The sequence below is a fragment of the Myxocyprinus asiaticus genome, chromosome 5, assembly GCF_019703515.2.
Source record: "Myxocyprinus asiaticus isolate MX2 ecotype Aquarium Trade chromosome 5, UBuf_Myxa_2, whole genome shotgun sequence".
Classification (NCBI taxonomy): Eukaryota; Metazoa; Chordata; class Actinopteri; order Cypriniformes; family Catostomidae; genus Myxocyprinus; species Myxocyprinus asiaticus.
Genome location: NC_059348.1, coordinates 44,888,558 through 44,911,655, shown reverse-complemented (window position 1 = coordinate 44,911,655; position 23,098 = coordinate 44,888,558). Strand labels below are relative to the sequence as shown.

Below are 23,098 nucleotides of genomic sequence, written 5' to 3'. Positions count from 1 at the left end.
AATCTCAACCATTTTTTTTTTTACAATTTGCATAAAATATATATTTCTTATAATTAAGTACCAAAAGTGTAAAGGGCCATTAGAGACCCTAGGCATGTAATAATGTTGCTTTTTTTTTTTTTTCACTTCCATAAATCACATTTTTATAATAATTTCATATGGACTGTATGTAAGTTAACTGTAACTATTTCACAAAAGGGTGCATTTCTTGTTTATTTCAATCACATTTGACATTTTATTGCATCTTAAGTATTCTAAACACAAATTAATCTCCATTGTGTTTGGATCAGTCAATGTGAGCCCACTTTGAACATTTTTCATAACAAATCTATTCCTCACACTTAAGAAAAACAGTGTTTAATAGGGGCCTTTAGTCCCTGCAACAGGGGGGCTTTTTAACCCAAATGCTATCCTTTCATTTATTGGACAGTTATTTTTATATAATCACCTTGAACAAAATTGAAAATGACAAATAAGTATTTTGTTTCAAAATAAATTTGATAATTTCCGGGATATTCATTAGTTACATAAATGTACAACATTTAAAAAATATATCATATATTAGATCTGATTGCCTCAAAATCAAACTTTAGACATTACACGCAATGATCTCACGGAAGAGGAACATTTCGCAGCGTATAGTGTCAAACAGGTGTTTGGGAAAGTACCGTGGTAGTTTTTGATGCTATTTAGTGTTTTGGGAGAAAATAAAATAAAATATTCAACATATATTTCAAAATATGACAAAAATTGCCATTTTCAAAACATTTTTTTTTTTTCGAAACATATGTGGAATTTAAATTTGTACATAAATGCTCATATAAACAGTATGAGCTGTAATTGTATTTGTTTGTATATGGCCATATATCAGATTTCAATATTAGACAATGTAATAATTGCAACAGACCTAATTATTAAATGCTTATTTGTGTTTTTAGTTACAGATTTATTGCACATCTATTTTAAACTTAGAGAATTTTTCTTGCATTGTCTGAGGCAGAAAATTGTAATACAAAAATAATTAAGGAGCGTCCAATACCCACTGGTTTTACCAAAATGTATGGCATTTTTGTGTGTAAATCTTTTTTTTATTTTTTTATTTTTTGTTAACTGAATATTCAGTTATTGTGCATTAAAATGTTTACATGTAATTGCATTTACAATGTAATTAACGCAGTTAAAGAGGTATATAAAGATTATTTGTGAATTTTCACTGCAAAACAACCCCAAAAAATGCTGCAAATTGCATCGCAAAATATGAGAAAAGCCGCAGCAAATTCAGTCATTTTGGGGCACAAAGATCAGGAGAAATTGCAGCGAAATCCTGGTGGGACTGACATATGTGTAGCTTATGTGTATGTGTTGTATGTAGCTCAATTTGTGTTTGACAGTGTTTGACAGCCAGTTGCATCTCATGAAATTTCACTGTAATGAAGTAATGAATCCTGTTCTATATTTATCCTGATTTATTGCATCACCTAGAATATCAGAATATATTCTATTCTATTACTTTCTAATTGTCTTGAAAATGCGTTGGAAATTTGACACTATCTGGTCATTTTGTAGATGCAAAGCTTTGATTAAAACCAAACCACCTAGTAGTGTGCAGTCATAATTTGAACTGAAAGGCATGTATGAAGCCATTAGGTTTTCTTGAGAGGATGTCAGTGAGAAGACAGTCTGTCCACATTATTTTTATACTCTTTGACTGTGACTTCACACTGCCTCCCCCAAAACAGACTTTCAAATCACTCTCCATAGTAACAGAGATCCTCTAACAGACATCAATAGCACTATGAAAAGCCAAGTATGCATTGTGACGTTGTTTAGTGTGCTGTGTGGGTGCATCCTGGCTGCTCTATTTGAGTCATGCGAATGTATTAATATAATGTTGAATTGAGTTTGGATGAAGAAATGACAAATCACGTTGAAATCAGAACTGATGAAGTAATGAAGGATCGCTTATATCAGACCAGATGAAGCAATAACACAGCTTGTTAATCATACTTGTGTGAGCAGGTCTGTGTGAGCAGAATTTTAAATAAATGATGATGAAATTAATGTCAAACACTGCAGCTGTTTTTGCGACTGCAGGCAGTAGACTCATAATAAAGCATGGCAGATTTCAGAGACACACTCTGGTGTTTTGGGTTGTTGGTATGTTGTTGGTCCAGCAGTATGTGAGATGACGCTGAGCAGAGGTCTGCCATCTGCCTCAACTAGTTTGTGGTTTGATTAAGAAAAGAGCAACAACAAATCCCAGCTCTTTGGATGTGGTTGGATGAGGATTTTGAAGCAATTTAAAGTCATCATGAGTATTTACTTTCTTAATGCACGATCCTGGTCTTTTGTGAAGGATTTATCAGTGCACGTTGTTCCAAATATTAAAAAAAAAAAAAAGAAAAAAGAAAAGAATGTCTTTATCATCTATCTTTAATCAAAATGTAATTACTTGCTCTTCATCTTAAACAACTTTCCATTTTCATGCTTTTGGATAAGGTAAATCAATTGCCAAAAAACGATTAATGCATTGTTTTAGCAAACTTGCAATCTATTCTGATATGTAACGCCCACTTTTCACAATCCAAACAATTCCAGATGTATAAAATCAAGTACCGTACTACATTTTTCTTGTTGAATATCCTGTTTCACTAATGCATCACATTACTGAACTAAAATGGGTTGAGAATGGGATTTCACATTTACTTAGAATTAAATAGAATTAAACTAAATCAGAAATATTTTTTTCTTTCTAATTCCTCTCTCTCTCTCTCTCTCTCTCTCTCTCTCTCTTTCTTAATTTCAATTTCAATTTAAAGTACTTTATTGGCATGATTGTGTTTACATACAATATTGCCAAAGCATTAATACACAAAACAGATAATGACAAGACAAATAATAATAATAAAAAAATAACTAATAACTATAAAAATAGAATTAAAATAAGGTGCCAGGTAATGAATAAAATAAAAACAATATACACTATACAATATAAAATAAAATAAGCATTTAACAAGACATTATGAACATTAAAAAAAAAAAAATTTAAATACTGTGACTGAAGTGCATTAAGGCAGTGATTGGTCTCTGAGGGTGTGCATTTCAAAAAAGAGTTTTGCTGCAACTGATGCATGATTGTCCTTCCCCAGTAACACCTGCATTTGATCTGTTTCTGCTGAACTGGAAAACTGTGGCGTGAGGTTTGAGAGTTTGTCAAAGTATTTCTCCCTCACCTCTGTAAATTTCTCACAGTGAAGGAGAAAGTGTGTCTCTGTCTCGACCTCACCAGTGTCACAGTGAGCACAGACTCGTTCTCCCTTTGGAAGCCATGTTTGTCTGTGTCTGCCTTTTTCTATGGGCAGACTGTGATCACTGAGGATTGGTGAGGATCTGTCTTTCTGTTTAGGGTCCAATAACATTCCAATTTGCTTTAGTTTTTACTTTCATTTTCCTAATAGTCCAAATATGAATTTTTGCTTTCTTTTATGATTTGGTTTATTCTGATTTGGTTTTGTTCAGCAGTGCTGGTCTGAAACTGTTGTTTGTTAGTTGTTAGTGGGTTTGTGAGTTTCAGAGCCAGCTGAGAGGGGGACTGGTTTTAAGCTTCAGCGCTTGGGTTTTAAGGGCTTCATGTTGCAGTGTGTTAGGGAAACTTGCATTTAGGTGTGTCCAGAATTTGAGGGATTGTTTTTCAATATGTATAATTCTCTCTCTCTTTCTTCCTTTCTCAGGCTGCCTGTTCGAGGAGGGTCTGTGTATGAACTATGAAGTCTGTCTTAATGGTGAGTCACACGCACACATCCACACAAACACAAGAGACCTGCAGTCTTTTTTTGTAGATCTCATACATCACGCTGTTTGATCCAGAGTGAAGGTCTTGATCTGGATTCAGCCACTAGCAGTGTGTAACATGATAAAAAAGAAAGAAGCATTTCTTTGGCCATCATACAACAAACACTGACAATCACACTAACAAACACATGCATACACATACATTGTTCAATATCATTTTTTAAGATGCTTAATAGCCTTTCAGAACTCCTGGAGGTCAAAGGTAAAACAATTTTTGTTGCCGTGATATGTTCACACTGTTGCACTCAGTGGCAGGGTAATATGAATGAAATCATTCACATTCAGATGTTTGTCTGGTGATATCAGTCAATCAAATGTAACTTACTTTCCTACTGATGTCCTGTGTGTTATATTTCATTTAATTTAATTCAGCTCTACTGTGTGAACAGAATAGTACAGAGTGTGTAGGTTGACAAAAGATGACTGAATTTATGACATTATTTTTTTTATTTATTGCAAGACAAAATAATATTTTGGAAGCCTGATTTGTATTAGTAAATCTAAATAGGTAATATCTTTATTATTATAATTTTTTCCTGATGTCCTAATAATTTTAGTCAAGGTACCATGCACAAAAAATGCCTTTTATGACAATTTTCTGAGCCATACAATTAAACAGGCTGCTTATGCTGCTGTACCATTGAGACTTTTCTGTAAATGCCCTTATAGCAATGCTGTGGTTTTGTTGATGTCGAATATAGTTGGCCTTATCTTTATAAAGGATAAATACTATGGGTTTAATCTAAATATTATATTCAAAGTGTAACGTATGCTGGAACTGGCAATGATGGCAATGACGAAGACGAGATGAAGAACCCAAGTGCAGTTTATTAAATATAGTGAAATCCAAAACCCTAACTACAAAACAAAACATGAACATGGACTAGACTAGACTAGACTAAACTAGACTAGACTATGCACATACCCTTTCACATTCAATACTAGACAACTACACAATGGAAAACATGAGGCTTAAATACATGGACATGGGGGAACATAAACCAATGAACAAACAGAACTGATAACAAGATAATTAAACAATAAACCAATGAAAACATGACACATGAACATGGAGGGAAAACAGAAATCACATGACAAGGGAAACAGGAACTAAACATTTCAAAATAAAAGACATGAATCAACAAAATACACATGACATATCCCCCCCACTAAGGGGTGGCTCCTGACACCCCAACACATAAACAAAACACGTAAAACATGACATAAATTCAAAGTTCTGTAGGGAGCGGGGGGGGGGGCGTGTCTTGAGGCGTGGGGCGTGGCGTGGCGAGAAAGGGCGAGGGGCATGGGACTAGGGCAAAGTCCGTGGGGGGTGAAACCATGAGAGGCTCGAGGGGCGGAGCCATGGAAGGTGGAGCTGTGAGAGGCTCGAGGGGCGGAGCCATGGAACATGGTGCCCGGAGAGTAGCCAAAGACTCGAAGGGCCAGGGTGGAGCCGATGGCAGGGAGGACCATGGCGGAGCTGAGGGATCGGAAGACTGAGGTGGAGCCGGTGGGACTGAGGACCAAGGTGGAGCTGTAGGGAAGGAGGTCCCTGGTGAAGCTGACAGATCGGAGGGATGAGGCGCAGCCAGAGGATCGGAGAGCCAAAGCGGAGCCAGGTGACCGACAGACCAAGGAGGAGCCGGAGGGACGAGGGACCCCGGCACAGCCGACAGGCTGAAGGACCGTAGTGGAGCCGAGGGAACGCCGAGCTGAGGCAATGTCGAGGGACCAACAGGCCAAGGCGAAGTCCAGGGCTTGGAGGGTCCAGGCGGGATCGGAGGGCTGAAAGTTCCCCTTGCCTGCTCAGGAGAACTAAGGGTGGGTATAAGGGTGGGAACCATCTCCAGGTCCCACTGCTCAGGTGTGGCTGTGACATGGCATGGAGCAGGCTGAGGCGTTGCTGTGACGTGGCGTGGAGCAGGCTGAGGCGTTGCTGTGACGTGGCGTGGAGCAGGCTGAGGCGTTGCTGTGACGTGGCGTGGAGCAGGCTGAGGCGTTGCTGTGACGTGGCGTGGAGCAGGCTGAGGCGTTGCTCTGACGTGGCATGGAGCAGGCTGAGGCGTTGCTCTGACGTGGCGTGGAGCAGGCTGAGGCGTTGCTCTGACGTGGCGTGGAACTCTGGCTCGGCGGCGGCCATGACGTGGAACTCTGGCTCGGTGGCGGCCATGACGTGGAACTCTGGCTCGGCATCCGCCTCCCCCACAGTGAACGTGGAACCAATGATCCGTAGGGCGAGGTCGATATATTGAACCAGGCTGAGGGAACTGCGACCGCCAGGCATCAAAAAAGAAATGGACTCATTCAATCCAAATCTGAAACAGTCTTTGGGGGCAACCTCATTAAAGTCCACCTGGCAGGCTAGACCGCAGAAGTCCTCGACATAGTCCTCCAGAGGACGATTGCCCTGACGAAGGCGCAGAAGTAAAACTGCTGGGTTCATGGGTGGTCTAGTATTCTGTAACGTATGCTGGAACTGGCAATGATGGCAATGACGAAGACGATGATGAGATGAAGAACCCAAGTGCAGTTTATTAAATAAACGTGAAATCCAAAACCCTAACAACAAAACATGAACATGGACAAGACTAGACTAGACTAGACTAGACTAGACTAGACTAGACTAGACTAGACTAGACTAGACTTTGCACATACCCTTTCACATTCAATACTAGACAACTACACAATGGAAAACATGAGGCTTAAATACATGGACATGGGGGAACATAAACCAATGAACAAACAGAACTGATAACAAGATAATTAAACAATAAACCAATGAAAACATGACACATGAACATGGAGGGAAAACAGAAATCACATGACAAGGGAAACAGGAACTAAACATTTCAAAATAAAAGACATGAATCAACAAAATACACATGACACAAAGAAACAATTGTTTATAAATGTAATATGTTTTAATATTAATTTTAACCTCTGAATTTGATTGCATATTATATGAGTGTGTTTGTCATGCTCTGTTTTCTATTCATTCATCTGAGCTCTGCTTACTGTACAAATCATTGACTGTCTAGACTGTACTAATGTCTCTAATAGGCAGAGGGTCACAATGGATCCTAAGAACACACACACACACACACACACACACACACGTTGGTGCAGCTATCCTTATGAGGACTCTCCATAGACATAATGATTTTTATACTGTATGAACTATAGATTCTATCCCCTAACCCGGTCCCTACCCCTAAACCTAACCCTCACAAAAAAACTTTCTGCAGTTTTACATTTAAAAAAATAAACATAATTTTTGTTTTTGTATGTTTTTTAAGCGATTTGAATTATGAGGACACTAGAAATATCCGCATAAGCCACATTTATAGCATAATACCCATAATTACCAGTTTGTAACCTAAAAAAATGTTCTCGTAAACCACAAACACACACACTGATGTATTCTTGTGTACATAATTGTCAGTCTGGAGTGCTGCAGGTTGTTGATTTGCTTTTCTCTGTAGATGGCATGTTCGGCCGCTGTGAGGCTGCTCCATTAACAGACGTCTACACATATGACATCACGCCAGCAACAGTGCAGAGATTCCGTGTGCTGCTTCAGAGACTGGCTCACAGAGGTAGGTGCATTAGTGTCGCCATAGCAACTGCACACATCACTGTCACCATGGTTAGGAGGGCTACTCCTAGAGCTCGTCAGCATTCAAGGATCAAATTAAAACCTCAGGCTATGTACAGTATGTACAGAATGAAATTCTAGCTTACTACTGCACAGTATATCTGTATACTACCTACTAATTTTTACAAAAAGTAAGTGAAACAGGTGACATTATTCCACGATAAACATTTCAAACAGTAATATGCTACAATGTTGTCACAAGACCTCATAATGTTGCATGTTTAATTTAATGAATACCATACAGTTATCATCTTGGAAACAAAAATGTTTATTTTGCATTTTTAATCCAATAGGGTTAGCGTGGGAGGATGACGTCACACAACAGGTTTTATCAAATGAGTTCTCCAAACTACGCAAGATTTCCCTTCCATTACCTGAGCACAGGTAGCAAAAACACTGACATTTTGCTAATTAATTCACAGATCGATGAGAATATCTCAATTGTTTCTCCTAGACAAAAATTAGATTAAATGGAGAGCAAATGCAGACGTTTGCTGAAGTCCCCTGCTTCTCAGATAATTGTCCTCAGAAAAAGACCATAGTACTCTCAGATGTGTCTTCTTGAGACTTTCAGAAGAGGTCTCAACAGCATTACACACTGTGATCAGATTTGCCAAGATACCAAAGTCTGCTATCAAAATTTAGAATCATTTAATATTAACCCAAAGATTTCTGATCAAACTTGTCCAAGACATAATTATCTAAGCCATGCTCGCCACATTAATTTCATTGTCCATTGTTATTTCATCTAAGGCATTTTAGGAGAAACTTCTGAGACAAAGTTGATAAATTAAACACAACTGATGTACTGAAAGTCTATTAAAGGGAGTGTTCACCCAAAAATGAAATTCTCTCATCATGTACTCCCCCTCATGCCATCTAAGATGTGTATGACTTTCTTTCTTCTGCTGAACACAAAGATTTTAAGAAGAATATTTCTGCTCTGTAGGTCCATACAATACAAGTGAATGGTGGCCAGAACTTTGAAGCTCCAAAAAGGACATAAGGGCAGCATAAAACTAATCCATACGACTCAGTTGGTAACATCCATGTCTTCTGAAGCAATATGATAGGTGTAGGTGAAAAACAGATCAATATTTAAGTCCTTTTTACCATAAATTCTCCTCCCTGCCCAGTAGGTGGCGATAAGCACAAAGAATGTGAATCACCAAAAAAAAGAGAAGAATGTCAAAGTGGAGATTTATAGTAAAAAAATGACTTAAATATTGATCTGTTTCTCACCCACACCTATCAAATCTCTTCAGAAGACAGATTTAACTACTGAAATTGTATGGATTACTTTTGCTTCAATGTTCTGGCAACCATTCACTTGCATTGTATGGACCAAAAGAGCTGAAATATTCTTTTAAAAATCTTAATTTGTGTTCATCAGAAGAAAGAATGTCAAACACATCTGGGATTGCATGGGGGTGAGTAAATGATGAGAGATTTGTCATTTTTTGGGTGAACTATTCTTTTAAGTCTCCTGGGCTATAAAAGAGCAACCTCTGAGCAACATAATATTTCTGTGGGTAACTCATGATGAGTCCCTCCTTGATGTCATAAGATTGCTGATGTCATGGCTAATATCTTTACATTCTATTAGACCTTATAGTGCTGCTGTCAGAGACAGAAAAATGAAATCATCGGAGGCAGAGCTTAGGAAGACCCTGAAATACCTGCAGCACCTGGGTCTACTACCAAAAACATCACAAAAGGTGAAAAATGTGTGTGTATGATTTGTGTGTGTGTATCCTGGGGGCGCACATAATGATAAAATGTATACCTTGAATGTATTGTAAGTTGCTTTGCATAAAAGCATCAGCTAAAATAAAATAATGTAACATATACAGTAAATGTGTATGATTTGTGTTTAGTATGTGAGATAGCAATGATCTTCTGATTGGGATGTGTCCCAATTCCTACACTTATACAATACGCTAAAAGTATTTACTTGGTGGTGATGGGAAAGTCCATACTTTTGAGTGTGTAGTAAGACATTTTTCTAAAGGAGCATGCATGGATACACACTGAAAATCCACTAAAAAAAAGCTTAAGATCTGGGCAACGATAAGTTACTATTCCAAGGTACTATGCTTTTAAATGTACAAATTTTTTTATGCATCTATTTAGGACGTATAGTTTTATGATATGTCACACTGACAGAGTTCATTCCTGTAACTCCTGGACTAAAATATTTCTAAAACAATTAAAACAAGTTAATAATAGGCTGTAAATATGTATATTCATTCTTCCTGCGCAGGAGGCAGAGCTTCAGTATTATCGCTCTGGAAAACCACGCCCTGAAACTGATTCCACCCCTCCTGAGTTAATTTCAGAGTTGCCCTATCAGTCGCAGTCTTACTCTGAACTTAACCAATACCAGAGCGATGCTGCACAAACTCCTCCACAGGAAGACGGCACAGACCTGCTAATGGCCACTCTTCAGAAGTACCTTTACAAGAACAAACCACCTCAGCCTGATGTGGGGAACAGAGCAAGAGCGGACCATCTCTTCCTAAAAGATGGATTCACAAAGCCCTCTGCCAGAGACTCCCTTACACCTGTGGATGGTATGACACATTTTCTTCTCTTCCATCTTTCACCTGTTTGGTGATAGTTCCCCATAAATGTATAATTCAGTCATTATTTACTCACCCTTTTGCCATCAAAACCTGTATGATTTTCTTTCTTCTGTGAAATGCAAAAAGAGATGTTTGGTAGAATATTTTAGTTTCTTTTTTTCCACACAACAAAAGTAAACAGTTACCAGTAGCATTCATAATGCAGGTTTGAACAAAAGCAAATGGTTCTTGTGTGTTTCATGATTGATTGTAATGCCCCAACTTTTAATATGAATGTGAAATTATCCAGTTCTAGATGTGGAAAAACTGATGTCATAGTGTTTCTGTTCACAGAATCCTTCATCAGGAAAGTTCTGCAGAACATAGGCAGGCACAGTGTGGATGTGAAGAGTCTGAAGGCAGCAGATCTGGATAAGCTTTCTGTCCTGATTGCAGATGCTCTGCAGGTTGTGGAAAAGCAGGCAGGACAGAGAGAAACGCCTAGAGACCTGGAGACCCAGCAGCAGCCTGAAGACCAGACAGAAGATCTGCAATACGAGGACCAAACAGAGGACCAACTTCCTGAGAGTGATTTGATAGATAAGACACCAGAAGACAGTGCTCAGACACAGAAAGAAGTGGCTGAGGAAAGTTCATCAGTCACTCAAATGACTTTCCAAACCATCCCGCCTATGACAGGTAACACAACTGAAGCAAAGAAGCCATGATGACTTTATTCATACATAGACAATTGCATATAAAGGTCCTTATGTTCCTCTTTCAGAGGGACAAACTGTTGCGGAGGAGAAAAGAACCATGGACAACAAGGTATTTCTACTGTCATTACTGGTTCTTCCAGCAGGAGACTGAATGTTGAAATGATGGTCATTAATATAAAATAAATTAGAATGATATAAAAGTCTGATTACAATCGAAACATCACGCATAGAGTTTTCCCTTAGAGGACAGATTGTCATTCCCCACTTCCCAGCTTTAATGTGTATATGTCCTGTTTAAGCAGGATGGGGGCTTTTTAGGCAAGCTGCTGCAGTACCTGGATAAAACAGAGCCTGAGCCAGTTGATAAGGGGAAGGGTGTGTCTGTGGAGACGGTGCGCAGCCGAACGACACACGGAGAGGTGGGGATGCAGAAAAAGACAATAGAGCAAGTGGAGGAGCTGGAGAGCTGGGTACAGGCAGCTGCTATTGCACCCTCCTCTGACCTGGTGGACAATCCTGCACCACGCCGCAAGAACATGAAAGTACAAGATCTTCAGCTGGATGTCCAGACCAATGCTAAGAATGATGTCTATGGATACATTATCACTGATACAGAGTAAGTTGTTAACTGCACATAAGACAGACACATACACTACAAACAAACACACAGCAAAGTGACCCTCTGTCTTTTAAAGTATTCAATTCAGTTTTCAGTTCAGTGTTCTTTAGTGCCCACTTTTCTACAATATACAAGTTTACCAAAGTATTCAATAAATACAGAAGCAAAACTGTTTATAAAGATAATAGAAAACATAGACATTAGTGAACAAATGCATTAAGTTCAATACTTTTGCATGTATGTGTAATTTCTCAGGTGTAAAGTGTCTTGTTTTATTCACTGTCTGTAAGGGTTTTGGCATTATTAAGGTAACATGCATTATATCATATATTGCTTATTGTAAGCTATGCATATTGATATTGCTCATTGATGCATATATTGAACAAACTTCTTGAACCCAAACTTCAATCTTTTTCTGTGGCCTTAAATATATGCATATTCTTTTTAAAATTATTATTAAATCAAGAGCTTTTTTTACTTCTCTTTCTCTCCCTCTCTCTCTTTCTCTGGATCAGGTCTCTTCCCACTGATAAGGGTTTGTATCTGATGGAGTTGGTGGCTCGTAAAGCAAAGATTCAAATGACGGATTTCTCAGAGCTCTCGTGAGTCTTGATTGCATGTGTGTGCATGTCTGCGTGTACTTGTGTGTCTCAAAGTAGGGGCCACACTAACATACAAACAAGCAAAGCCACAATGGGTTTAATATATTGACATGTTTAGGATATATAGTTGGAGCGGAGGCAAATTTATAGATTTAAAATACATGAAAAAGAGACATTTTAGAATTATGAAGTCAGTGTTAATCTCGTCATTAAAAGAAAAGTTTTTTTTATTTATTTTGTCAACAATAACAATGCAATAAAGATGCATCATGATGATAATTAATTAAAGAAGCATCTATAAATAATTCATAGGTATAATTCAAAAATCTAGTATGTTGGGCATTTCCCTGCTTTAACTGTGTGAACAGAAAGAGCTAACCAATGGCTAAATGAACCACTTTATAAACAGGTTAATTACCTCACTCAGATGCATCCTATTATTAGACAGTATGAGTTTAATCACTATATTCACTAGAACATATATGTAATATTACATGTTAATATATCAATGAAACACAGAAAAGTAAAAACAGTCTCTAAAGCATGAAGAATTCAGAACTTGAAAAATAGCTAATACTTCACTCTTTTCTTTTTCTGTTATTATTTCAGGAGCTCAGGTTTTCAAAACAAGGACAGTTGTATTTCATTGTATCTTCGAACTATATGTTTGATACATGTTGAACAAATGTTTATACAATTTTATAAATGCTCGAATATTTGATTTAAGTTTGGTCTGTTACAGTTTGACACATTTTTCTCATTTTGTACATTGTCATCAACTAAAACATGTTAACATAAATTGTAAATATGCCTGAAAATAATTTGCTGTGTGTATGTGTCTGTTGTGTGTGCGCGTGCAGTGTTGTTAGTCCAGCTGTGACGTTTCAAGTCCGTCCGAATACTCAGAACATCACTACAGCTGATGTGGCTAATGTGGCAGGTAAGAGCTTAATCAATACAACAAATATACACTACAGCATTCCCCAAAGATATCAAATCAAATCAAATCAAATCACTTTTATTGACTTGTATATAGATATGCACACATGTCCTCTTTCATTTGTCCATGTTGTGTTCAGAGTGACGAGTGTTCTTATCCCATCTTTTCGGGTTCTTCTCTTTTATCAGTCCGTCAAAAGGATGAACTGGAGAAAGAAGCAAAAGTCAAGATTGTGGAGGCTGGAGTTACTGATGTAAGAATCTCTCTCTTTCTCTACCTGTCTCTGCCTCACTTTCCATGTGTTCATCTTACTGTTTTTCTCTTGAAAGCATGTATCTTTCTTCAAAGGCCAACTGGTACTATTGCAATACGTAACTCTTGAGAAAATAGATACATTTTCACATTTCTCTTGCATAAAAAAATATTTCATGTTGCATTTCTCTCTCTCTCTAGAGGAGTAAACTGAACCAGATTCCCACTAAGTACAGTCGCTCTGAGTCACTCAAGTTTCTCATTCTGACTGTGATTTCCATTGTGTGTATAATTGGAGTGCTTCTGGCATCCAGTGTGGTGTACTGCCTGCGTCACCGTTCTCATCACAAACTCAAAGAGAAGCTCACTAACCTGGGCTCCGACCCCCCCACTGATGCCACTGCTACTTATCAGGTATCACAGTGTGTGTGTAAAGCTGCTCATGTGAGGTTATTCCTGTAGTTTATTTATGAGATGTAAGTGTCATCTAAAGCTGTGAGACAAACATCTCTCTCTCTCTCTCTCTCTCGCTCTCTCTCTATAGGAGCTGTGTAGGCAGCGAATGTCAGTGAAGCCTCCTGTAGAGAAATCGGATCCTATTCACTCTTCTCGTATAAACAGCGTGTCATCTCAGTTGAGTGACGGGCCGATGCCCAGCCCCTCTGCACGTACTAGCACTTCCTCCTGGAGCGAGGAGCCCGCCCACTCCAACATGGACATCTCTACTGGCCACATGATACTGGTACATACAAATGGACATATAAACACATATTATAAGATCAGTTTTCAAATACAATGCAGATGGATTAATATGGGCAACTAGTGCCATGGCAAAGCTGGTATCTTTCTAACACACAAAATCAGCCAAATTTCGTTAGGAAAAAGAAATTGGTATTTTGTATCAAGGGGCCCTATTTTACGAGTGCTAGCATTAAGCACAGTGCTATGCCATAAGTCATATGTGCAAATTCAGTGGGCAGTGGCCATGAAGGTTTGGTATTTTCGTGCAAGCATGCGCTAAGTCTTGGTGCAAGTGGGTTCGCATGCAAAGTTCTAATAAGCTGGGTCAAGAGCAATTTAATTCTGAGATTCAATTCAGTTCATTTCCTGTCAAGCATTAGCGATATAAACAAAGACAGCATATTCATAAGAAGTTGGTAGTGTAAATGACATAAAATGACATATGACAAAAAATGACGTATGACAAAATAGAAGAATAGAAATATGGATTTACCTTCTTTTGTGAATTAACTGCGTCCTTGTTGAATCTCAGGCATATTTCCAGTGACACGCTCCTTTTAAGGAAAATGCGTTCTTGTCAGGATTTAGATGTAGGCTCCATTGAATTAAGTATTATTAATCATTTTTATCTACTGACACACAAATCATGGCTAGTATTGACAGTAATTGTATCGGCACGCACTTCACTTCTAACGGTCGATTTTGATTTAAAAAAATGTAATTCATTTACTGAAACATGGCCCCTTTTGTAGTGTCTTAAAGGTATAGTACGCCCAAAAATGAAAATTCTCTCATCATTTACTCAATCTTATGCCATCCCAGATGTGTATGACTTTCTTTCATCCACTGAACTCAAATGAAGATTTTTATAAGAATTTCTTTTGGTCCATACAGTGCTAGTGAATGGTTGCCAAAATTTTGAAGCAAAAAAAATAAAAAAAAAATCACAATAGACAGCATAAAAGTAATCCATAAAACTCCAGTGGTTAAACCAATGTCTTCAGAAGCAAGATGATAGGTGTGGGTGAGAAACAGATCACTTTTACATTCTTCTCGTGTTTTTGATGATTCAAATTCTTCATGAATACCACCCCCTACTGGGCAAGGAGGAGAATTCCTAGCAAATAATTACTTAAATATTGATCTGTTTCTCACCCACACCTATCACATCACTTCTGAAAATATTAATTTAACTACTGGAGTTGCATGGATTACTTTTATGATGCCTTGATGTGCTTTTTTGGAACATAAAAATTCTGGCCACCATTCACTGCATTGTATGGACCTACAGAGCTGAGATATTCTTTTAAAATCTTCATTTGTGTTCTGCAGAAGAAAGAAAGCAGTACACATCTGGGATGGCTTGAGGGTGAGTAAATGATGAGAGAATTTGAGAATCACTCTATGAAAACAGGTGGAAAAACACCAATACAAATTAGATCATAAATGTAATTGTAAATATAAACATAATAATAATAATTAAAAAATAAACCATGACCTATAAATAGTTTAACACAAATCTCACATTTTTGTTTCATAAATGGCGATTGTCAGGGACATAATTTGATGTTCCACTATATTTTCATTATTTGTACATGAACTTTATTGCCACCTACTGGTGGAGTTTAGACTTTGCGCTGAAAACAGACGTGCCTCTTAAAACAAATTTGCATTGCGCTTCATTAACCTACAATAAACTCACATAACACAGACACTCCCACCCACTCTCACTTGCACTTTGCTCTGGCACAAAAATTGTGCTTAGAATTTAGCTCTCTCACGTAGCGCACGCGCTCACGAAATTAGAGTCCATAGAGTTGACTTGTTTTGGGGGTTTTAATAATTCAAAATTCCCTCTCTCCTGTAGAAATCAGAATATGCAGTAACATGTTTTAATAAAATGGAATTTAACAATATAAAGTCTTTGTGAAGGTGGTCTGAGTATTCTTCTATTGGTAAGCACTTGTTGACCATACATTGACATTTTATTAAAGTTAACAGGCACATACATATTCATTGTGTAAGGAAATAAACAAGCCAAAACTAAGAAAATATTGAAAAACTTTGTTATGATGTTAACAGTTTTTTTAGGAACAGTTTAACAGCAATTATGGCATGATGCGTAAATAGGATCATTACAAGTCACACAATCACATAAATGTTTCTCTGTTTACACATGTAGGCGTATATGGAGGACCATCTAAAAAATAAGAATCGTTTGGAGTCAGAGTGGGAGGCTCTCTGTGCGTACCAGGCCGAGCCCAATTCCACCTCCATCGGCCAGAGAGACGGCAACACCAAGAAAAATCGCACAAGCACAGTCATAGCCTGTGAGTAGACCACATACACAGATGTACATACATCCGTACACACATTTGGAATATTTACAGAAGGTAAAATTCTTTCATCACTTACTCACCCTCATGTTCTTCCAAACCCGTGTGACTTATGCAGAACTGAAAAGGAGAACATTTTATGAATATCCCGGTCCTTTTCAATACAATGGCAGTTCATAGTGACAATCTTAAAATAGCACCCGAAAGTATCATAAAAGTAGACCATGCGACTACTGTATTTTTCTTCCACAGAAGAAGGTCAACAACATGAGGGTGAGTAAAGTATGACAGGATTTTTAATGTTGGGAAAACTATTCCTTTAACCCTTAAATGCATGGGAATTTTACATCTTACATATAGTGGGGGCCATGACATCTGTTGCAGGGCTCCCTGTTCTTCTGTTCTAATCTTTTCTATTTGCAAAAGTAAAGTTTGGTAGTCTAAAATTTATATTTCCTATTGACACACTAAAGCTGAAGATATAAATAACCATCTTAAGACAAATGCTTTTGTGAAACATCTTAAGTGCCTAAGACTTTTGCACAGTACTGTATATCTATCACAAATGGATCTACAAAATGCCCAGATAGTGTAAAATCTTCTAGTGCAAATAGCCCTTCTTGTTGGCAAAGGCTAATTACACTTTAAATTTTTCACGATGGGGTAGAGATGTTGAACAGGTTAACGTGTTAGACGTTTAGTGGGTTAAGAGAACGGAGAACGGAGTGATTGTTTGTACTCCAGTGGTCTTGTAGAAACATACAAGTTTTCGACAAAGTGCAACCCCGCATGCTGATGTAGTATCTCAGAGTGTTAAGAAGGTGTGTGGATACATAGTAATGCTGGCGATCTGGGTTCAAATCCTGCCTGGTCATACTTTTTCCCATGTCTCCACTCTTAATATTTCCTAGAATACTAGTTATGATAATAAATAAAAGTGATTCCTCGCAGTGATTTGGTCACAGTGAATGTCGCGGAGTTGAGAGAAGGATTTGATTATGGATAAAACAAACCATTGTTTTACAGTAGTAATAAGTAATAACCATGTTTTTTGGCGGAAACTAGTTTTGATACAATGAATCATGGTTTTACAACAGTAATATGTTGTTAATATAGTAACCATGTTTAATTTTGTGGTTACTATGATTTTACTACAAAATACTATGGTGATCCTATAGTTACTTTACTAAACTATGGTTACTTTTCGTAAGGTATGGTGAGGTTTAGGGTTTGGTGTAGGGTGTCTGAGGGACTCTAAACAAAACACACAAAAAAAAACAAAATGCTGCAGTGATGCCACCATACTGTATGTTACTATTTAAACATGGGGTGTAATAGTATCTGCCACTATTTGCACTTAATGCAAAGAAAATGCTTTTTGTTGCTTTTTACACTTAGTGTAAATAGCATCTGCCATAAAATATACCTATGAACAGGATTCATTACTTTCACACTGAAATTTCATGAGATGCAACTGGCTGTCAAACACATAGAGCTGCACATAACACTTATGCTATATATAAGTATTTTCTGAGACACTTATTGAGCCTAAGTAGATGTGAAAACTTGCATAATTTCCGTAGTACACCTAAATGAAACTACCCATATCATATTGTTAACGTGTTGTACTTGCTATAGTTTACTTCCATGTTGTTTTCAAATAGAAATGTCAAATGTAAATCAAGCCAACCACTGAAACATCAGGGCCACCTTGAGTAACAAATAGCATGTATAATATGCATGTGTACATGCATATGAGATACTGCTAATTCACCATTGTTACACAGAAAATCAACTTGATGTAGTAAGTACTGTATGAAATTCTAATTTGTCTTGAAATAGATATCCTGTGATAGTAAACTATATAGATATGAAATAATCATAAAAATATAATTTATTGGAGTGAAAAAAATGACACTATTACATACCTAGTGTCTCTAATGACCCTATACACTTTGTACTTTTTTTGCAATTTTGGCATTTTTTTATGTTACACTATTTATAAAAGAAAGTTTGAGGAATACTAAAGAGGTGTGGGCACAACTCTAAAAAAATGGACGAGGTACAGGGGCTGCAATGAGGTCCTGGGTCTGTAAAGACCCGAGGTATGTGTTTAAGGGTTAAATTGTGTAACAATGAATTTCTGTATGATTGAGCTTTTAGTTTTTCAGATTTTAAAACAAAATCTGTGTGTGTGTGTGTGTGTTTGTGTGTGTGTGTGTGTGTGTGTGTGTGTGTCTTTATTTAGATGATCATTGCAGAATAACTCTAAAAGGGGAGGCCAATCAAGGAAACTCTGACTACATCAACGCCAGCCCAATCGTGAGCCCAAACTACAGCACAAGCTACATACTTGAGCAAAAGCTACAAACTACAGCTCAAACTGCACACTATAAACTTCTACACAAACTACACAAACCACACTCTATGTGTAGATGTAGGTTTAAATCCTTGTTTAAATGTTGTTAGAAAAAATTGTTAGCAAACAAACTTCAGACTAAACACACCATGGAAGTTTGATTGGACATGAAAACATTAATTCTCAAGAAGTTGAGACAGTATAGATGAAATTACTTGTCAACCGTGCTTCCGGGTTCTTTTGAGTAGCCGATTTCAATGGTGAATAAAGGCAGCGCTGCAGTTTTAATCATCTTTTAAGCATTGTATAATATAATAATATTTGTAAATGTTAATACTGTAAACATTATGAAGGGATATCTATGGTTTACAGTGAAGAAATATACAGTATGTAGGTTCTTTCTGAAGTTTCGGAAAAACAAGATATAACTTAGTTCATATGCCTGTATGATTATGTTGCAGATGTGACAGGTTGTTGAATATACATCCTCACACATTTAACACACTTAATCCTGAGAAATGCATCATAAAAATAAAAAAGTACCATTAGACATGCAATATGTTGTACTGCTTAAATTGTCCACTTACGGCAAATAATACTTTAATATCATCATATTCAAACATAATAAGAGCTGTTTCCAAGTGAACAAATTACAGTACTTACTGCATTCAAAATAAATTCAAGCAGTATATCACGGTACATAAGCAGGAAGAAGGACCCAAGTGCTACTTGAAAAAATACTTTTATTAAACAACAGAAACAAACAGGCAACAAAAAACTCATGAGGGAGAGGAAACAAACAAAACATTAACAAGAATAATATACAGTGGATATAAAAAGTCTACACACACTGTTAAAACAGCAGGTTTTTGTGATGTAAAAAATTAAACAAAGATAAATCATCAGACTTTTTGCACCTTTAATGTAAAAATTACAACCTATGCAATGCCACTGAAAACCAAAGTGACACATTTCAGAGAAAAACTTAGAATAACTTAACTGCATAAGTGTGCACACACTTTTATAATTGGGTATGTGGCTGTGTTCAGAATCCAATTTTACAACTTCGTTGCCATAATGATGTAATGTCAACAAACCTTAAACCCAAAGTGACTGTACAAACGACAATTTAAACCACTTTATAGCTCAAATAATACACGAGTTTTACCAGAAGAATTCATGTAAGTGCTTTCATAAAACGATAAGCCTCACATTTCTGCCTTTAAACCCTCCAAAAATCGGCCCCATTCACTACCATTGTAAGGGCCTCACTGTAACCTTGATTTTTGCTTTCTTTAGAGAAAAGGAGGGACGAGTCAAAATAATGTTTGTGATAATCAGCTTCATGCCACAAATGTTGTTAATTGAGCTTAACTTGTACTGAATGTGGAATATTCCTTTAATATACACTCATTCTAAATTTGATCCCCAAAACACAAAGTTGATTAGTTAATAAAACATAAATTATCTTTTCAGTTGAATACAAATCAAGAAGGATTAGCAAATCATTGATTTCTGTTTTTCTTTTTTCTTTTGTTTGTTTGTTTTTGTCAATCTTCACGTCCCAACTTTTTTGTAATTGAGGTTTGTATGTATAATAGAGTAAATCACAAACCGGTATATTGCAGACAAAATGTAACATACAGTTCTGACCTAGACGGGGCTCATTTAAGACTCTTCTCTGGTTCTTGTGTGTATGATTATGTGGTTCTCCCTCTCTCAGATGGACCATGATCCTCGTAACCCAGCATACATCGCCACTCAGGGTCCACTGCCCTCCACTGTCACCGACTTCTGGCAGGTAAACACGTATGTGTGGAATGCATATAATAATCACACATCGATAGTTTTTCGTTCTCTAGCAGACTGTGTTGCGAACGTGTGCTCTTGCAGATGGTCTGAAAAAGTGTGTGTGTAATGTGTGTTATCTTGCAGATGGTCAATGAAGGTGTGCGTAATGTTGAATGTGTTCTCTTACAGATGTTCTGGAAAACTGTGTGTGTGTGTGTGTGTAGCGTGCGTAATGTGTGTGTATATGTCTTTTTATGAGTATAATGCGATTGTGTGTGTTCACTTGCAGGTGGTCAGGGAGTGTGAATGTGTATATATAAGTAACGCACAGTATGTGTGTGTTCATTTGCAGATGGTGTGGGAGAGTGGGTGTGTGGTGATCGTAATGTTGACTCCTCTTTCTGAGAATGGTGTGAAGCAGTGTTACCACTACTGGCCTGATGAAGGATCCAATCTCTACAACATTTACGAGGTACAACACACAAACACACACACACACACACACACTTCACAGACTGAGTGTTATGGTTTTTCTTGAGTTTGTTGTTCTGTTGTTCTGTGTTAGGTCACCTCAACACAGAAATCTTAACTGTTCCCTGCTGAAAAAAAAAAAAACTTAAACCAGCCTAAGATGCTTTGCTGGTCTTAGCTGGTTTAGCAGGTCTCCCAGTCTGACAAGCTGACAAGTGAACAAAATCCCTTCAAAACCAGCAAACAATCCTGGTTGGGAGACCAGCGTCATCTTAGACTGATTTAATTTTTTTTATTATATTTTATGATTGGTGTATTAACTCTATGTCCTACGTGTGTTTGCATAGGTTAATCTTGTTTCAGAGCATGTGTGGTGTGAGGACTTCCTGGTACGGAGCTTTTACCTGAAGAACATGCAGACGAACGAGACTCGTACGGTCACGCAGTTCCACTATCACACCTGGCTGAACGACCAGACACCTGAGACCAGTCAGACCCTGCTTGACTTCCGCAGGTACACCTTCCCCAGAGAGCGTGTGCCAGCACATGTGTGTGTATGTGTTGCCCGTGTGTGTTAACTCATGAGCAGTTGCCAGTGTCATTTTTGTGGTCGTGCAGCTAGTTCACTGGCTCCAGTTGCATAGTCATAAAAGTGATCATTGACAACTGCGACTCTGCATCCAAGTGCCCCCTCGGATACCAACCCCTCCGTCCTTTCCCCTAAGACATTGTCCAACCTTCTGTCTGCTGAATTCTAACCTCTAACCTATGATTTCCTCTCTCTCCTCCCCTCTTGCATACCACTGCTCTCTCTTTCTCTCTCATGTATTCAGTTTTTCTCCAAACAGAATAGTTTGCTATTGTGTCTGACCGTGCCCTCTTTTAAAGTGATAGTTTACCCAAAAATGAAAATTCTCTCATCATTTACTCACTCTCATGATATCCTAGGTGTATATGACTTTCTTTCTTCAGCAGAACATTTGAAGAAAAATAGAGGAATATCCTCTCTCAGTAGGCCCTTAAAATGCAAGTGGATGGTGATCAGACTTTTGAAGCTCCAAAAAGAACAGACAGTCAGCATAAATGTCGTCCATACAACTCCAGCGGTTAAATTAATGTCTTCTAAAGCGATACGAAGGCTTTACTGTGAAAAAGATAAATATTTAAGTACATTTTAACTATAAACCATCGCTTACGGTAATGGTGCGTTCAGACTAGAGGCGTCGAGAGCGTCAAATCGACTGGAAGTCATTCATTTTCTGTGGCAGACAGTGTCTCTCTGCGGCGAGAAGCGGCGCGTCCGTGGCCGGCGTGTCTTGGACGTTGTGGGCTTCAGAGGAAAGTTCAAGCGCGGGCAACATTATGGTAATGAGCTTTGACGCGGTTCGGCGGCAACCTATTGGAATATAGAAGTGCTCCGCTCTAGCGAAGTCTAGAGAACACAACAGTGTAAATTTTGGTTCCCACCAAACAATAGTTCCGAACACAAAATGGAGGAGAAACTAATTATTGCCATAGCGGGTTTTCCTGTAAAATACGATCTGTCCCTGTTTGCTTACAGGGATATACATTTTTAAAAAACAATGCATGGACAAAGGTGTCTGAAATTGTTGGTGTGCCAGGTGAGTTGATGAAGTGGATATTATGGTTTAAATAATATTATATATAATATATTGCATGCTAATTTTGGCGCCATAGCATGCAAAACTGTGCTGCCTGATCAATCGGTAACACATTTATACCATCAGCGTTTGTCTTTTTATATTTAATTACTTTCTGCCATCGATCGATTTCTTACTTTCACATTTAAAAGATTTCATGAGGATATACGCTACTTGTAATTGGTTGGCAAAAAGATACCGGTCGACATGTCTGGATGTTTTGCAGCCCCTTTAAATATAGTTCACAAAACCAAGCATTCCGAACTAACGTTGCCGCCTATTTCAACTACGTCAGAGCATCCACGAATCTTCGATAGCGTTGTTGGCAGGGCAGCCAGAGCGAATTTTGAGGCTCTCGCCTCCTCTGGTCTGAACGCACGGTAAGCGTCATGAGAGCGCAGAGTTCACGTGGTCTCTCGTGTGACGTATTCGCCATGGTGTGTTACGGACATAGTCTCACGTTTTTCTCTCAGTTGAGACATCCAGGATAAGCATACAAATGCATCATTGTGAGTAAAGTAACAGATACATAC

The 23,098-nt window shown here is 37.9% G+C and overlaps 1 protein-coding gene across 2 annotated transcripts in view; it reads left to right on the top strand.

The window, feature by feature from the left end:
- Positions 1–23,098, top strand: part of LOC127440302 (receptor-type tyrosine-protein phosphatase N2-like) — a 29,114-nt gene that overhangs the window by 1,741 nt on the left and 4,275 nt on the right. The window contains exons 2-19 of one of the 2 annotated variants that reach the window (XM_051696811.1): positions 3,732–3,782; positions 7,338–7,451; positions 7,804–7,894; positions 9,117–9,228; positions 9,774–10,083; positions 10,429–10,773; positions 10,859–10,902; positions 11,096–11,409; positions 11,928–12,014; positions 12,875–12,954; positions 13,143–13,207; positions 13,408–13,620; positions 13,751–13,948; positions 16,130–16,277; positions 18,532–18,605; positions 20,366–20,443; positions 20,786–20,905; positions 21,252–21,418. In XM_051696811.1, the coding sequence (XP_051552771.1) occupies positions 3,732–3,782; positions 7,338–7,451; positions 7,804–7,894; positions 9,117–9,228; positions 9,774–10,083; positions 10,429–10,773; positions 10,859–10,902; positions 11,096–11,409; positions 11,928–12,014; positions 12,875–12,954; positions 13,143–13,207; positions 13,408–13,620; positions 13,751–13,948; positions 16,130–16,277; positions 18,532–18,605; positions 20,366–20,443; positions 20,786–20,905; positions 21,252–21,418 (2,611 nt within the window). Of the gene's footprint in view, positions 1–3,731; positions 3,783–7,337; positions 7,452–7,803; positions 7,895–9,116; positions 9,229–9,773; positions 10,084–10,428; positions 10,774–10,858; positions 10,903–11,092; positions 11,410–11,927; positions 12,015–12,874; positions 12,955–13,142; positions 13,208–13,407; positions 13,621–13,750; positions 13,949–16,129; positions 16,278–18,531; positions 18,606–20,365; positions 20,444–20,785; positions 20,906–21,251; positions 21,419–23,098 lie in introns of both variants that reach the window. The other variant, XM_051696810.1, reaches the window with a different exon arrangement.